The following is a 16233-nucleotide window of genomic DNA, read 5'->3' on the forward strand; positions in this document are numbered from 1 at the left end:
GGGGAGCGCCGCCTGGCGGCGGGGGGAGCGCAGCGGGGGAGCACGGGGAGGGACCGGGAGCACTGGGGGCGCTGGGGGGGCACTGGGAGCACTGGGAGCACTGGGAGGGTAGTGGCGGGAATCAGTATACACCAGTTTGCACCAGTATGGAGCAGCAGGACACCAGTAGGGAGCAGGAGGACACCAGTAGGGAGCAGGAGGACCACCAGTATGGAGCAGCAGGACACCAGTAGGGAGCAGGAGGACACCAGTATGCACCAGTACGCACCAGCAGGCAGCACCTGCCCAGCCCTGTCCCTGCACTGGGGAGCACTGGGAGGGTACTGGGAGGACACCGGGAGTGCTGGGAGGATACTGGGAGCACTGGGGACATACCAGGAGCACTTGGAGGAGCACTGGGAGCAGACTGGGAGGATACTGGGTGGACTGGGCAGATACTGGGGATACCAGGGGAGTGCTAGGCGTAGACTGGGAGGGTACTGGGAGGGTACTGGGAGCACTGGGGAGGTACTGGGAGGGTACTGGGAGCACTGGGGAGGTACTGGGACACTGGGGGAGCACTGGGAGCAGGCTGGGAGCACTGGGAGGGTAGTGGCGGGAACCAGTTTGCACCAGTATGGAGCAGCAGGACACCAGCAGGGCATCGGTAGGCACCAATAGGGACCAGTAGGCACCAGTATGCACCCAGCAGGACACCAGTAAGGCACCAATAGGGACCAGCAGGCACCAGTATGCACCCAGCAGGACACCAGTAAGGCACCAATAGGACCAGCAGGCACCAGTATGCACCCAGCAGGACACCAGTAAGGCACCAATAGGACACCAGAATGTAGGATATTCACCAGTAAGCACCAGTTTGCACCAGTAGGGAGCAGTAGGACACCAATAGGACACCAGTAGGCACCAGCAGCACACCAGCAGACACCGTTTGCACCAGTAGGGCGCAGTACGTACAAGCATGCACCAGTGTGGCACCAGTAGGCACCAGTATGTCCCCAGTACACCCCAGCAGGCAGCACCTGCCCAGCCCCGTCCCTGCCTGTCTCTGAACTGGGGAAGCACTGGGAGCAGACTGGGAGCACTGGGAGGGTACTGGGAGTACACTGGGAGCACTGGGGAGATAGTGGGGACACTGGGGGAGCACTGGGAGCAGACTGAGAGCATACTGGGAGCACTGGGCGCAGACCGGGAGCACTGGGAGGGTACTGGGAGGGTACTGGGAGGGTACTGGGAGTACTGGGGGGAGCACTTCGAGCAGACTGGGAGGACACTGGGAGCACTGGGGAGATAGTGGGGACACTGGGGAAGCACTGGGAGCAGACTGGGAGCATACTGGGAGCACTGGGGAGATACCGGGAGCACTGGGGGAGCACTAGGAGATACTGGGAGCACTGGGAAGATACTGGGGAAGTACTGGGAGCACACTGGAAGCGCTGGGTGGCTACTGGGAGGATACTGGGAGCACTGGGGGAGCACTGGGCTCAGACTGGGAGCACTGGGAGGGTACTGGGAATACACTGGGGCACTGGGGAGATAGTGGGGACACTGGGGGAGCACTGGGAGGGTACTGGGAGCACTGGGGGAGCACTTTGAGCAGAGCGGGAGGACACTGGAGCACTGGGGAGATACTGGGGAAGCACTTGGAGCACGGGGGGAGCACTGGGAGGGTACTGGGAGCATACTGGGAGAACTGGGGAGATACTGGGAGCACTGGGGGAACACTGGGCGCAGACTGGGAGCACTGGGAGGGTACTGGGAGCACTGGGGGAGCACTGGGCGCAGACTGGGAGCACTGGGAGGGTACTGGGAGCACTGGGGGAGCACTGGCTCAGACTGGGAGCACTGGGAGGGTACTGGGAGCACTGGGGGAGCACTGGGCGCAGACTGGGAGCACTGGGAGGGTACTGGGAGCACTGGGGGAGCACTGGGCGCAGACTGGGAGCACTGGGAGGGTACTGGGAGCACTGGGGAGCACTGGGCGCAGACTGGGAGCACTGGGAGGGTACTGGGAGCACTGGGGGAGCACTGGCGCAGACTGGGAGCACTGGGAGGGTACTGGGAGCACTGGGGGAGCACTGGGCGCAGACTGGGAGCACTGGGAGGGTACTGGGAGCACTGGGGGAGCACTGGGCGCAGACTGGGAGCACTGGAGGGTACTGGGAGCACTGGGGGAGCACTGGGCGCAGACTGGGAGCACTGGGAGGGTACTGGGAGCACTGGGGGAGCACTGGGCTCAGACTGGAGCACTGGGAGGGTACTGGGAGCACTGGGGGAGCACTGGGCGCAGACTGGGAGCACTGAGAGGGTACTGGGAGCACTGGGGGAGCACTGGGCGCAGACTGGGAGCACTGGGAGGGTACTGGGAGCACTGGGGGAGCACTGGGCGCAGACTGGGAGCACTGGGAGGGTACTGGGAGCACTGGGGGAGCACTGGGCGCAGACTGGGAGCACTGGGAGGGTACTGGGAGCACTGGGGGAGCACTGGGCGCAGACTGGGAGCACTGGGAGGGTACTGGGAGCACTGGGGGAGCACTGAGCGCAGACTGGGAGCACTGGGAGGGTACTGGGAGCACTGGGGGAGCACTGGGCGCAGACTGGGAGCACTGGGAGGGTACTGGGAGCACTGGGCGCAGACTGGGAGCACTGGGCCGGGCCCCGCTGCATTGGCCGGTCCCGGGGACGAAGCCCCGCCCCCCCCCAGCCCCCACGGGGGGGAGGGGCCCGGGGGCCCGGGGGGGCGGGGCCCGGGGGGGCGGGGCCCCTCAGACGTAGGCGTTGCGCCCGTACGGCGCCCCCGGGCTGGCGGGGGGGGAGGGGCGGGGGGCGCTGGGGGGAGGGTGCGGCCGTGAGGGGGGGAGGGGCACCCCACCCCCCCCCCCCACGGCAGAGCGGGGGGGGCGGGGCTCCCGGGTTTGGGGTGGGGGAGGGGCGCTGGGGAGGGGTCCCCGGGGGTGGGGGAGGGGCCCGGGTTTTTGGCGGGGGGTCCGTGGGGGTGGGGGAGGGGTCCCCACTTTGGGGGGAGTCCGGGATGGGGGGGGGGTCCTGAGCCGGGGGGGGAGGGGAGGCGTTTGGGGGGTCCCGGGGTGGGGGAGGGGCCAGGTTTGGGGGGGTGTTCCCAGGGTGGGGGAGGGTCCTTCTTTGGGGATTCCCAGCCTGGGGGGGGGAGGGGAGCCGTTTGGGGGTCCCGGGGTGGGGGAGGGGCCAGGTTTTGGGGAGGGGTCCCCGGGGTGGGGGAGGGGTTCCTCTTTGGGGGGGTCCCCAGCCGGGGGAGGGGAGGGGAGCCCCATGGTGGTGGGGGGAGGGGTCCGTTTGTGGGGACAGGGGTTTCCCGGGGGGGGAGGGGCGCTTGGGGAGGGGGTCCCGGGGGGAGGGGTGGGGTCGGGGGGAGGGGTCTGGGTGTGGGGGCGGGGGTCCCGTGCGGGGGGGAGGGGGTCGGGGGGGGGAGGGGGTCGGGGGAGGGGCGCTCACCTGGGGCGCTGGGGGGGGGCCCCGGGCGGAGCAGAGCAGCCCCGCCCCCCCCGCCCGCGGCCAGGGCCCCTCCCCCCCCGCCGCCAGCAGCAGCCCCGGCCCGGCTCGTACCTGGGGGGGGAGGGGCGGGGTCAGCCCCACCCCCACCCCCAGCACCGCCCCGCCCCCGGGCACCCCTCCCCCCCCCGGGACCCCCCAGAGCCCCCCCCGCCCCCCAGGGACCCCCGGGACCCACAGCCCCCCCAGCGCCCCCCAGCCCCCAAATAACCCCCCATAGGTGCCCCATAGCCCCCCCATAGCCCCCCATTACCCCGTCCCAGCCCCCCATCTCCCCCAATCTCCCCCCCCAGCCCCCCATAGGTGCCCCATAGCCCCCCCATAGCCCCCCCATAGCCCCACCTCCCCCCATGGGCCCCCCATGGATCCCCATAGCCCCCCCATAGCCCTCATCTCCCCCCCCCCAGCCCCCCAATACCCCCCACCTCCCCCCATGGGCCCCCATCTCCCCCCATGGGCCCCCCATGGGCCCCCATAGCCTCCCCCAGCCCCCCAGTACCCCCCCAGTACCCCCCAGTACCCCCCAGCCCCCCCCGGCCCCCCCCGGCCCCCCCAGCCCCCACCGGACGCCCCCGTGCCGGGGGGTCGAAGAACTCCCGGGTGACGGCGGCCCCGAACCAGGCGGCGGCTGCCAGCGCCCCCAGGCCTGGGGGGGGAGACGGGTGCTGCCCCACGGCGCCCCACAGCCCCCCCCCAGCGCCCCACAGCCCCCCCCACGGCGCCCCATAGCCGCCCCACAAGCCCCCCCCAGCGCCCCACAGCCCCCCCCCAGCGCCCCACAGCCCCCCCACGGCGCCCCACGGCGCCCCACCAGCCCCCCCCCAGCGCCCCATAGCCGCCCCATAGCCCCCCATCAGCACCCATTACACCCCCATCAGCCCCCCATAGCCCCCCCCAAAAGCACCCACAGCCCCCCCATAGCCCCCCCATAGTCCCCCATAGCCACCCCATAGCACCCATCAGCACCCATTACACCCCCATCAGCCCCCCATAGCCACCCCCCCATAGCACCCATCAGCACCCATAGCCCCCCCCATCAGCCCCCCATTAGCCCCCCCATAGCACCCATCAGCACCCATAGCCCCCCCATAGCCGCCCCATAGCACCCACAGCCCCCCCATAGCCCCCCATCAGCCCCCCATAGCCCCCCCATAGCCCCCCATTAGCACCCATCAGCACCCATAGCCCCCCCATAGCCGCCCCATAGCCCCCCATAGCACCCATCAGCACCCATAGCCCCCCCATCAGCCCCCCATAGCCCCCCCATAGCACCCATCAGCACCCATAGCCCCCCCATAGCCGCCCCATAGCCCCCCATAGCACCCATCAGCACCCATAGCCCCCCCATCAGCCCCCATAGCCCCCCCATAGCACCCATCAGCACCCATAGCCCCCCCATCCCCCCCATAGCAGCCCCATGGCACCCCCACAGTGCCCCATGGCACCCCGAACCGCCCCCCAGCCCCCCAGCCCCCCCCCAGCCCCCCCCGTACCGGCCAGCAGCAGAAGGGCGCCCCCCTGCCGCCCGGAGGCCTCTCCTGGCCCCCCGCGCCCCCCCCCCAGCGCCGCCCCCGCCGCCCCCAGCGCCGCCGCCGCCACCGCCAGCGCCCGGCTGCCCTGCAGGTACCCTGGGGGGAGGGGCCGGGACACCCCCGTGGGGGACCCCCGGACCCCATCGGGGACCCCCCCGGACCCCCGCGACCCCCAGGCAGGGACCCCCCCGGGACCCCGGGGCCGCCCCCCGCCCCCCCATCCGCCCATAACCCCCCCCTCCCCCCATGTCCCTGTGACCCCCAGCCCCCCCGTGTCCCTCCGTGTCCCCATCCCCCCCTGTCCCCCCCATCCCCCCCGTGGCCCCCAGACCCCCCCATCCCCCCCGTGGCCCCTCACGTGTCCCCCTGCCCCCCCCAACCCCCCACCTCCCCCCGTGTCCCCCCATGTCCCTGTGTCCCCCCATCCCCCCACATCCCCCATCCCCCCCACATCCCCCCATGTCCCTGTGACCCCCAGCCCCCCGTGTCCCTCCGTGTCCCCATCCCCCATCCCCCCATGTCCCCCCCATCCCCCCCGTGGCCCCCAGACCCCCCCATCCCCCCCGTGGCCCCTCACGTGTCCCCCTGCCCCCCCCAACCCCCACCTCCCCCCGTGTCCCCCCATGTCCCTGTGTCCCCCCATCCCCCCACATCCCCCATCCCCCCCACATCCCCCCATGTCCCTGTGTCCCCCCATCCCCCCCATCCCCCCCCATCCCCATGTCCCCATCCCCCATCCCTTCATGTCCCCCCATGTCCCCCCCATCCCCCCCATGTTCCCCCCATGTCCCCATCCCCCATCCCCCCCCCATCCCCCCCCCCGTCCCCCCCCATCCCCCCCCCCCGTACCGGGCAGGGTGATGAGGGAGAGCAGGGGGACGCAGGACGTCACCCCGCTGGCGTCGGTGGCGCAGTCGCTCCACAGCCCGCGGGTGAGGGTGACGCTGGCCACGGCGGTGGCCTGACCCCCCGCCAGCCCCCAGGCGCCGTGGGGCAGCGAGGCCACCAGCAGCGCCCAGCCCACGGCCCCCAGGGCCACCCCCAGGGCCCCCCCCCAGCCCATGGCCCGGGCGGCGGGGGGACGGGGGGACACGGGGGGGGACACGGACATGGGGGGACACACGGACACGGGGGGGACGGGGGGACAGGGGGGGACGGGGGGGGACGGGGGGGACACACGGACACGGGGGGACACACGGACACGGGGGGACACGGGGGGACAGGGGGGGACAGGGGGGGACACACGGACACGGGGGGGACGGGGGGACAGGGGGGGACAGGGGGGGACACACGGACACGGGGGGACACACGGACACGGGGGGACACGGGGGGACAGGGGGGGACACGGGGGGGGACACGGACACGGGGGGGACACGGACACAGGGGGACACAGGGGGGACGGGGGGGACACACGGACACGGGGGGATGGGGACAGGGATGGGGACAGCGTCAGGACGGGGTTGGGGACCCGGGGGGTCAGGGGTCAAGGTCAGGGTCAGGCGGGCGCTCGGTGGCAGCGGCCATGGGGGACGAGGGCCGGCGGTGGCCGCGGTGGCCGCGGTGGCGGTGGCCGCGGTGGCCTTAAGGGGGGGGTGGGGCCGGGGCTGGGGGGGCACCCCCTCCCCCCACCCCTCCCCCCCGCAGGAAGGAACCCAGGTGTCCGGGCGCGCCCTGCCCCCTTCCTGCCCCCCGCCCCTCCCCCACCCCCGGGAGGGCACCCCGCCCCTCCCCCCCTGCCCCCCCCGCCCCGATCCTGGGGGGGGAGGGGAGCGGGGCCCCCGTGGGGCCTGGACACCGGGGTCCCCTGTGGGGCCCAGAGGCCGCTGTGGGGTCCAGCTCCCGCCGTGGGGCCTGGGCGCCTGGGGGCTCTGTGGGGCCCAAGTGACGCCGTGGGGCCCAAACCTGGGTCCCCTGTGGGGCCTGGAGGCCGCCGTGGGGCCCGGTCACCACCGTGGGGCCTGGACACCGCCGTGGGGCCCGGTCACCACCGTGGGGCCTGGACGCCAGGGTTCTCAGTGGGGCCTGGACACCGCCGTGGGGCCCAGACGCGGGGGTCCTCAGTGGGGCCCAGCCCCTGGGTCCCCTATGGGGCCCGGCCGCCCGGGGCCTCTGCGGGGCGCAGCCGCTGCTGTGGGGCCCGGAGGCCCGGGTCCTCCATGGGGCCTGGAGGCCGCCGTGGGGCCTGGGCGCCTGGGTCCCCTGTGGGGCCTGGGTGCCGCCGTGGGGCCTGGGCACCTGCGTCCTCCGTGGGGCCTGGAGGCCGCCGTGGGGCCAGGACGCCTGGGTCCTCTGTGGGGCCCGGACCCCGCCGTGGGGCACAGACGCCTGGGTCCTCTGTGGGGCCCAAGTGACGCCGTGGGGCCCGGTCACCTGGGTCCTCTGTGGGGCCCAAATACCGCCATGGGGCCCCTCCCCCCTCCGCTGCCCCCCCTCCCGAGGGGTGGGGGAGGGGCCGGGGCCGGCGTCGCCTTCGGGAAGGGGCAGGAAGGGCGGGGGGGGAGGGGCGGTTCCGGCCCCGCTCCCGCCACGCGCCCGGGTGTCCCCGGGGGGGGAGGGGCGGGGGGACCCGGGCAGCCCCTCCCCCCCCAGCAGCCGGGTCAGACCGAGCCCAAAGGGTTTATTTACAGTGGGGGAGGGGACGCGGGGGTCCCCAAGGCACTGGGGGAGGGGGGGCGACGCCCGGAGGTGGCTGCCGCCGTGACGTCAATCTGCGTCACCGCGCCGTCGACCGCGGCGTCACCGCGCCGTCGCGCTGCGTCACCGTGGCGCCATCGCGCCCTCGCCGGGACGTCGCTGTGGCGCCGCCGCGCGCCGTGTGCATCGCCGTGATGTCACTGCGCGTCGCTGTGGCGTCCCCGCGTCGTCCCCCCACCCTCGCTGCCGCGTCGTCGCCGTCCCGGCGTCACCGCGCTGTCCCCTCCCCCGTTGTCCCCGCGTCGTCCCGGCTGTTGCCGCCTCATCACCTTGATGTCACCTTGACGTCACCTCGACGTCACCGCGCTGTCATTGCGTCGTCACCTCGACGTCACCACGTTGTCGTCGCGCCGTCACCGCGCCGTCGTCTCGGCGTCGCCGCGCGGCCGAGGTGATGGGGGGGGAGGGAGGCGGGGGAGGGGCGGCGGGGGGTGACGTCAGGGGCGCGGGGGTCGTCGTGGGCGCGGGGACGTCAGTGGCGGGCGCGGGAGATGGCGAGGCCCAGCAGCCCGGCCACGCCCAGCGCCACGCCCAGCGCCACGCCCAGCGCCACGCCCCCCACGACGGCCGCGCCCAGTCCAGGGGCGCCATCACCTCCCCGCTCCCGCTGGCCACGCTGCCCCCGACGCAAGCCCGATGCCGCCGGCCCCCTTGGCCACCTGGCCACGCCGCTGGCTCCTGTCCGGCCGCCGTCGACCCCCGGGGCCTCTCCCGCCGCGCGGCTCCCAGCGCCCGTCCCCGCGGCGCCGCCGGGGCCTGGTGTCACCCCCGGGCCGGGCCCAGCCCTGAGCCTCCTTAAACCCGGGCCCAGCGACGCGGCCGGGCCCAGCCCCCCGCAGGGCAACGCCCCCGCCCGGGGCGCTCGTCAAATGTGGGGCGCACGGACCCAACCCGGGGGGCAGGGACCCAACCCGGGGGGCAGGGACCAAACGTGGGGGCAGGGACCCCCTCATCCCGACCCCCGCGAGCGCCGTTCGGGACCGGCCCCAGTACGGAGCCCTGGGGACGCCACTGGTGAGCGGCCGCCGACTGGCGTTAACCCCGCTCGCCCCGATCTCCTGTGAGCAGCCCCCAGCCCCTGTGGGGCACCCTGTGGGGCACCCTATAGGGCACCCTATGGGGCACCCCCACCCCGGGCTCTCGCGGCCCTGCCGGTGCTGGCAGGGGCCAGGCAGCACCAGGCCGCCCCACCCCCGCAGCCGAAGGCTTTGTTTGGGTTCGGGTTCCCCCCAGAAACACAGGAAAAAAAAAAAAAGGGGGGGACACAAAGGGGTGCAGGAAAGGAAAAAAAATTTAAAAAAAGGTTATAACAACAACAACAACAACAACAACTCCTGCCCCACCCCCACCCCGCCCCTCCCCCCCCCCAGTCTGGGATCCGGGCGTCGCTGGCTCCACCTGTACTGGGAAGAAAGCGTGAAGGGACCCCAAAATCCCCAGCCCTTCCCCCCAAAAGCAGCCCCTCACGGCCCCCCCCCGATGCCACCCGGAGCCATTCCCAGTCCTCCCAGTTTCCAGGCAGGACTGGGATTTCCCCCCGCCGCCCCAGGATGGAGGAAAGGGCAACCCCGTCCTGGGCCTCCAGGGCCGCGTTTTGGGGCAAAATCCCGCAATTTGGGGGCAACTCTGGGAAAACCGGATTAACGCAGGGCTGGGGTAAAGCTGGGGGGGTCCGGAACTGGGGAAGCCCCTCACCCTCCCTGCTTACCAGTTAAAGACTGCCATCCTCCCAGTATACTAAGGAAAAGCCCCCTTCTTCCCAGTATACCAGTTAAAACCACCTGTCCTCCCAGTGTACCCATTAAAAACCATACTGCTGGGATACCAATGAAAAAGAACCCCTGTCCTCCCAGTGTACCAGTAAAGCCCCTCCATCCTCCCCCAGTAACAGAGCCTTATCCTCCCAGTATACCAGTGAAAAAGCGGTCTTCCCCCAGTATACCAGTTAAGAACCACTGTCTTCCCAGTATACCACTTAAAAAACCCCCAAACATTCTCCCAGTATACAAGTCACTAACCACTATCCTCCCAGTATACCAGTTAAAAACTCACCTTCCTCCCAGCATACCAGTGAAAACCCACCTTCCTCCCAGTATACCAGTTAAAAACCCACCTTCCTCCCAGTATACCAGTTAAAAACTCACCTTCCTCCCAGCATACCAGTGAAAACCCACCTTCCTCCCAGTATACCAGTTAAAAACCCACCTTCCTCCCAGTATACCAGTTAAAAACCCACCTTCCTCCCAGTATACCAGTTAAAACTCCACTTTCCTCCCAGTACACCACTTGAAAAGGGCCTTCCTCCCAGTACACCAATTAAAAACCCGCCTTCCTCCCAGTACACCAGTTAAAAACCCACTGTCCTCCCAGTCCCCCCCATCCTCCCAGCGAGTGACTGGGGCCCGCGCGGCCGCCCCCCTCCTCGCCCCCGGCGGCCGCGGCTCAGGGCCAGGGTCTCCAGACGCGGTGGGGCGGCCCCGGCAGCCCCCCGCCCTCCCCCGGTGCCTCCTCCTTGCCGCGGCGTCGCCGTGAGTCCTCGTGGCCGCCACCGGGGCCACCGCCGTGGCCGTGGCCGTGCTGGGGCCCCAGGCTGGGCCCCCAACTAGGCCCGAAAGTAGGCCTGAAAGTAGGCCCGAGACCAGGCCGCAAACCAGGCCCGTAACCGTGGTAACCGGGGCACCTGGGGCCGTCGCCAGGGCAACCGGGGCCATCGCCGGGGCAACCGGGGCCGTCGCCGGGGCAACCGGGGCCGTCGCCGGGGCGGTAGCCAAGGCCGCAGTCAGGCCTGTGAGTAGGCCTCAGCCTAGGCCCGGGAGTAGGCCCAAAGTTGTGGTAACCGGGCCCGTAGCCGTGGTAGCCGGGGCAAGCGGGCCGCGGCCGCGGCGCGGGCAGTCCGTGGCGGCCGGGGGCGTCGGCGGGGCTGGCAGCGAGCGGCGGCGCGCAGACGGCCGTGGGGCCGGGAGCAGGGCAGGGGGGCTCCAGCGGGACGGCCTGCAGGAAGCGGGCGGCACGAGCCAAGCACTCCCGGTAGCCGCTGCGGTAGCGCCGCAGGAACAGCTCCTCCGTCGCCGAGGGCTCTGTGCCGAAGAGAAAGAGGGTGAGCGCCCCCGCCCCCGCGCCGCCCCGGAGCAGCCGCCCGAGAAGCCGCCCCGCGGCAGCTCCCGGGGGCCGTGGGGTGGGGGAAACCGAGGCACGGACCTGAGGGGGGCTGGGCCCGCAGGAACTGCACCGTTTTCTGCAGGATCTCGGCCTTCTCCACCTTGGGGTTTCGGAGGCGCTGGGGGGAGGGGGCGGGGGCGGGGGGGACACGACATGTCACACGAATCGCGATGGCGGGGGGCGGGGGGCCGGAATCACCGCAGGGCCCCGCCAGCGTCCCGTGAGCGAGCCCCGGGGGGGAGGGGCCCCGATAGTGCCCCGATAGTGTCATGATAGTGCCCCAATAGAGTCCTGATAGTGCCCCAACAGAGCTCCCCAATAGTGTCATGATAGTGCCCCGATAGAGCTCCCCGATAGTGTCATGATAGTGCCCCGATAGAGCTCCCCACAGCGCCCCGATAGAGCTCCCCAATAGTGTCACGATAGTGCCCTGATAGAGCTCCCCGATAGTATCATGATAGTGCCCTGATAGTGCCCCGATAGCGTCCCGATAGTGCCCCAATAGTGTCCCGACAGTGCCCCCCGATAGAACCCCAAGAGTATCCGAGGAGTGCCCCGATAGAGCCCCCAAGAGTGTCCCAATAGCGTCCCGATAATGTCCCGACAGCGCCCCCCCGTGGAGGGAGACACCGGGACAAAGCTGCCGTAGCTGCAGTGAGAGGCGACAGGCGGGATAACAAGGTGATAAAAGCAATGGGGAATCGCGATAGAGCCCCGAGAGAGCTCTGAGCGTCAGGACAGAGTCACGGTAGAGCCCCCATAATCATGATACAGCCACGACAGACACCAAGTAATTGTGATCAGGTCACAACAGAGTCATGACAGAGGCCCAATAGTAACAACAGAGCCCTGATAGTCACGATAGAGCCCAGCTAGAGCTGTGAAAGTCACAACAGAACCAGAACTGTCACGATAAGTTGCAATAATCATGATAGTGCCACAAGAGAGCCTCGACAGAGCCCTGAAGGTCATTACAGAGCTGTGGCAGAGCTGCAGTAGTCAAGATAAAGCCACGACAGAGCCGTGATAGTCACGATAGTATCACAATAGAGCCATGACAGAGCTGTGATAGTCACGGTACAGCTCTTATAGAGCCCACATAGTCATGATAGTCGTGACAGCCACAACGGAGAGCTGTGAAGAGCCGTGATAGTCATGAGCACGCTGCAACAGAGCTGCGATAGAACTGAGAGTTGTGACAGAGCCGCGATAGGTGCGATAGAGCCACGATAGTGCTGCAGTGGGCGTGACAGAGGCGCGATAGAGCCGCGATAGTGCTGCAGTGGGCGTGACAGAACCGTGACAGAGGCGCGATAGAGCCGCAATAGGCACGATAGTGCTGCAATAGGTGTGACAGAGCTGTGACAGAGGCGCGATAGAGCCGCGATAGGCGTGATAGAGCCGCGATAGGCGCGACAGAGCCGTGACAGAGGCGCGACAGAGCCGCGATAGTTGCGACAGAGCCTCACCTCGTCGCGGGTGGCCGCGAGCAGCAGCAGCCGGAGCCGGTCGAGGCTGCGGTTCATGCGGTCGCGCCGACGCTTCTCCATGAGCGGCTTCAGGAGCTGCCGGGGGGGGAGGGGCAGAGCGAAAGTGAGCCCCGACCCGGGCCTAACTGGGCCAGCGCCAAACCAGGCTGGGTCACAACTGGGCCAAACTGGGATGGGGGGGGTGGGGGTGGGGGTGGAGTGGGACCAAACCACAAAGCTGGGGCTAAACCAGGTCAGGTTGGGCCAGAGCCAAACTGGGATGGGAGGGGTTGGACTGGGACCAAACTGGGCTGGGTTAGGGCCCGGACTGGGCCAAACTGGGCCAAGGCTGAGCCAAACTGGGCTGCGGCCAAACTGGGCCAGGTCATGATGGGGTCAAACTGGGCCAAACTGGTCAGGTTGGGGCCAAACCAGACCAAACTGGGCTGGGATCAAATGGGTTGGGGACAAACTGGGTTGGGGTGGGGCTTAACTGGGCCAAACTGGGTTGAACCAGGCCAATGTGAGCCGAACCAGGCCAATATGAGCTGAACCGGATCAAACTGGGTCAAACTGGGCCAAACTGGGTTGAACCAGGCCGATCTGAGCCGAACCAGGCCAATATGAGCTGAACTGGGCCAAACTGGGCCAAGTTCTACCGGAATAGGGCAGAACTGAGCCAAGTCCTAACTGGGCTGAACTGGGCCAAGCAGGTCCAAACCAGTTAAAGTCCCAACTGGGCTGAACCAGGCCAAACCAAGCCAAACTGAGCTGAACCGGACCAAACCCTAACTGGGCTGAACTGGGCCAAACGGGTCTGAACCAGTTAAAGTCCAAACCAGGCTCAACGGGGCCAAGCCCAAACTGGGCTGAACTGGGCCAAACTGGGCTGACCCAGGCCAAACCGAAACCGAGCTGAACCAGGCCAAACAGGTCCAAACCAGTTAAAGTCCAAACTGGTCTGAACCAGGCCAAAGGGGTCCAAACTGGTCCAAGCCCAAACTGGGCTGAACTGAGCCAAATTGGGCTAAGCCAGGCCAAGCCCAGTCCGGGCTGAACCGGGCCAAATTGGGGTGAGCTGGGCCAAGCCCAGGTGGGGCTGAACGAGGGCAAACCCAGACCGGGCTGAACCAGTTAAAATCCCAACCGGGCTGAACTGGGCCAAACTGGGCCAAACCTACACTGGGCTGAGCTGGGCCAAGCCCAGACTGGGCTGAACCGGGCCAACTGGGTCCGAACCAGTTAAAATCCCAACCAGGCTGAACCGGGCCAAACTGGGACAAACCTAAACTGGGCTGAGCCAGGCCAAACCCAAACCAGGCTGAACTGGTCCAAGCCTAAACCAGGCTGAGCTGAGCCAAACCCAGACTGGTCTGAGCTGGGCCGAAGGGGACCAAACCAGTTAAAGTCCAAACTGGGCTGAACTGGGCCAAACTGGGCTGAGCTGGGCCAAGCCCAGACTGCACTGAACCAGGCCAAATGGGTCTGAACCAGTTAAAATCCCAATCGGGCTGGACTGGGCCAAACTGGGCTGAGCTGGGCCAAGCCCAAAATGGGCTGAACCGAGCTAAACTGGGCTGAGCTGGGCCAAGCCCAGACTGGCCTGAACCGGGCCAAACTGGGCTGAACCGGGCCAAGCCCGAACTGGGCTGAACCGGGCCAAGCCCGAACTGGGCTGAAATGGGACAAACCTAAACCGGGCTGAGGCGGGCCAAGCCCAGGCCGGGCTGAGGCGGGCCAAGCCCAGGCCGGGCTGAACTGGGCCAAGCCCAGGCCGGGCTGAGGCGGGCCAAGCCCAGGCCGGGCTGAACTGGTCCAAGCCCAGGCCGGGCTGAGCCGGGCCAAGCCCAGGCCGGGCTGAGGCGGGCTGACGGGGTCCGAGGCGGGCGGCCGTTACCTTCCTGGCGCCGGGGGGATCCGCGGGGCAGCTCATGGCGGCGGGGCCGGGCCGAGCCGAGCCGGGCCGGGTCTGAGCGGGGGGGGCCCGGCCCCGGCCTTTATGGGAGCGGGCGGCCCCGCCCCGGGGCGGGGGATGGAGGGGCACTGGGAGCACTGGGAGCGCTGGGAGGAGGGCTGGGGGGACGGGAGGGGGGGGCTAGGGGTACTGGGAGCACTGGGGGGGGTGTCTGGGGGCGCTGGGGGGGCACTGGGAGCACTGGGAGTGCTGGGGGGGGTCTGGAGCACTGGGGGGACAGGGGGCACTGGGAGCACTGGGGGGGGCTGGGGGGATGGGGACGGGGGGCTAGGGGTACTGGGAGCACTGGGGGGCGTCTGGGGGCGCTGGGGGGGCACTGGGAGCACTGGGAGGGGGGGATCTGGGGGCACTGGGGGGGGTTGGGGGCACTGGGAGCACTGGGAGCGCTGGGGGGGGTCTGGGGGCACTGGGGGAGCACTGGGAGTGCTGGGGGGGCACTGGGAGCACTGGAAGGGGGGGCCTGGGGGCACTGGGGGGGCACTGGTGGTACTGGGAGCACTGGCGGGGCTCTGGGAACACGGGGGGGGCTCTGGGAGCACTGGGGGGGCTCTGGGGGTACTGGGAGGGGTGCTGGGGGGACACGGGGGATACTGGGGTGGGGGGCTCAGGGGGTACTGGGAGCACTGGGGGGACACTGGGATAGTGGAGGCACTGGGGGGGCACTGGGAGCACTGGGGGGGCACTGGTAGTGCTGGGGGGGCTCTGGGGGCACTTGGAGGACACTGGGGGGCACTGGGAGCACTGGGGGGGCACTAGGAGCACTGCGGGGAGCAAGGGGAGCAGTGGGGGGGGAACTGGGAGCACTGGAGAGGGAACTGGGAGCACTGGGGGGCATTGAGGAGGTAACTGGGAGCAGTGGGGGAGCACTGGAGCAGGGACTGGGAGCACTGGGGGGGCACTGGGAGCACTGGGAAGTGACCCCTCCCCCCCCGGATCCCCTTTGATCCCGCACGTGTCCGGCACCCGCCGGGGGGGGGAGGGGCGGCTCCTTTTTCCCCGTGGGAAAGGTGGGGGAGGGGCCCTGGGAACCCGGACACCCGGGTTCTCCCACGCTTGGGGGCGGGGGAGGGGGGAGGGGCGGCTGACACCCCCTCCCCACCTCACCCCCCCCTCCCCCACCCGGGCACCTTTTGGGCTCATTTCGCGGGGATTTGGGGCTGGAAGGGGGGGGAGGGGTGGGGCTTCTGACAGCGGGGGGAGCTGGGTCCCGGGGGGGGAGGTGACAAACGGCGGGGGGGGGAGGTGACAAATGGCCGGAGGTGGGGGGTGGGGTGGGGTCCCCGTGCCCGCACGTGCCCAGCCCCCACCCCCAGGCGTCTGGGGGAGGGGGGGGAGGGGAAGGTCCCGAATCCCAAATGCCGCGGGGGACCCGGGGGTCCGGGTGCTCCCCACCCCCACCCAGGGTGCCCCCCCCCCCCCAGGACCCCCCCCCCGGGACCCCCCCCCCCCCCCCAGGGTGCCCCCCCCCAGGACCCCACCCCCCCCAGGGTGCCCCCTCCCCCCCCAATGACCCCTCGCCCCCCCACGTGGTTGCATCCAGAGCACTTTATTTTAGGCCCCGCCCCCTTCCGTGGCTCAGGCTCCCTATTGGTGGAAGGGGAGAGGGGGTCAGCTCCCATTGGTCAGTGTTTGGGGGGGGGGTCAGGGCTCGCTGTGGGGCAGCCGTGGGGCAGCCGTGGGTCGGGGTTGGGGGTCAGGTCCGTCCGTGGGTCTGTCTGTGGGTCCATCCGTGGGTCAGGCCCATCCGTGGGTCTGGCCGTGGGTCAGGTCCGTCCGTGGGTCCGTCTGTGGCTCAGGTGTGCCTGTGGGTCTGTCCATGGGGCGGGTCTCTCTATGGGGCAGCCGTGGGGCTGCCTGTGGCGCAGGTCCATCTGTGGGT

The 16233-nt window shown here is 69.8% G+C and overlaps 2 protein-coding genes and 1 long non-coding RNA gene across 3 annotated transcripts; all 3 read right to left on the minus strand.

Moving 5' to 3' along the window:
• Nucleotides 1-3468: 3468 nt before the first annotated feature.
• On the minus strand, nucleotides 3469-6174 carry LOC309603720 (claudin-15-like; the record flags this gene model as incomplete). The annotated part of the gene is made up of 4 exons (XM_082338649.1): nucleotides 5907-6174; nucleotides 5019-5153; nucleotides 4089-4171; nucleotides 3469-3579 (listed from the first exon to the last, which is right to left on the minus strand). Coding segments are annotated over exons 1-4 (591 nt in total), but the record flags the coding sequence as incomplete, so codon positions are not given.
• A 1483-nt stretch (nucleotides 6175-7657) lies between these two features.
• Nucleotides 7658-8109, minus strand: LOC309603723. Its single transcript, XR_014230804.1, has 2 exons — nucleotides 8076-8109; nucleotides 7658-8031 (listed from the first exon to the last, which is right to left on the minus strand). It is a non-coding gene; the product is annotated as an uncharacterized lncRNA (long non-coding RNA).
• Nucleotides 8110-10193: 2084 nt separating this feature from the next.
• LOC309603721 (uncharacterized protein) lies at nucleotides 10194-14312 on the minus strand (the record flags this gene model as incomplete). The annotated part of the gene is made up of 4 exons (XM_082338650.1): nucleotides 10194-10828; nucleotides 10950-11028; nucleotides 12380-12475; nucleotides 14277-14312. The coding sequence occupies 4 exons, from the start codon at nucleotides 14310-14312 to the stop codon at nucleotides 10194-10196; spliced, it is 846 nt and encodes a 281-aa protein (XP_082194776.1).
• Between the last annotated feature and the right edge of the window lie 1921 nt (nucleotides 14313-16233).

This window comes from Platalea leucorodia (assembly GCF_965183815.1).
Source record: "Platalea leucorodia genome assembly, contig: HAP1_HAP1_SCAFFOLD_337, whole genome shotgun sequence".
NCBI classification, from domain to species: Eukaryota; Metazoa; Chordata; class Aves; order Pelecaniformes; family Threskiornithidae; genus Platalea; species Platalea leucorodia.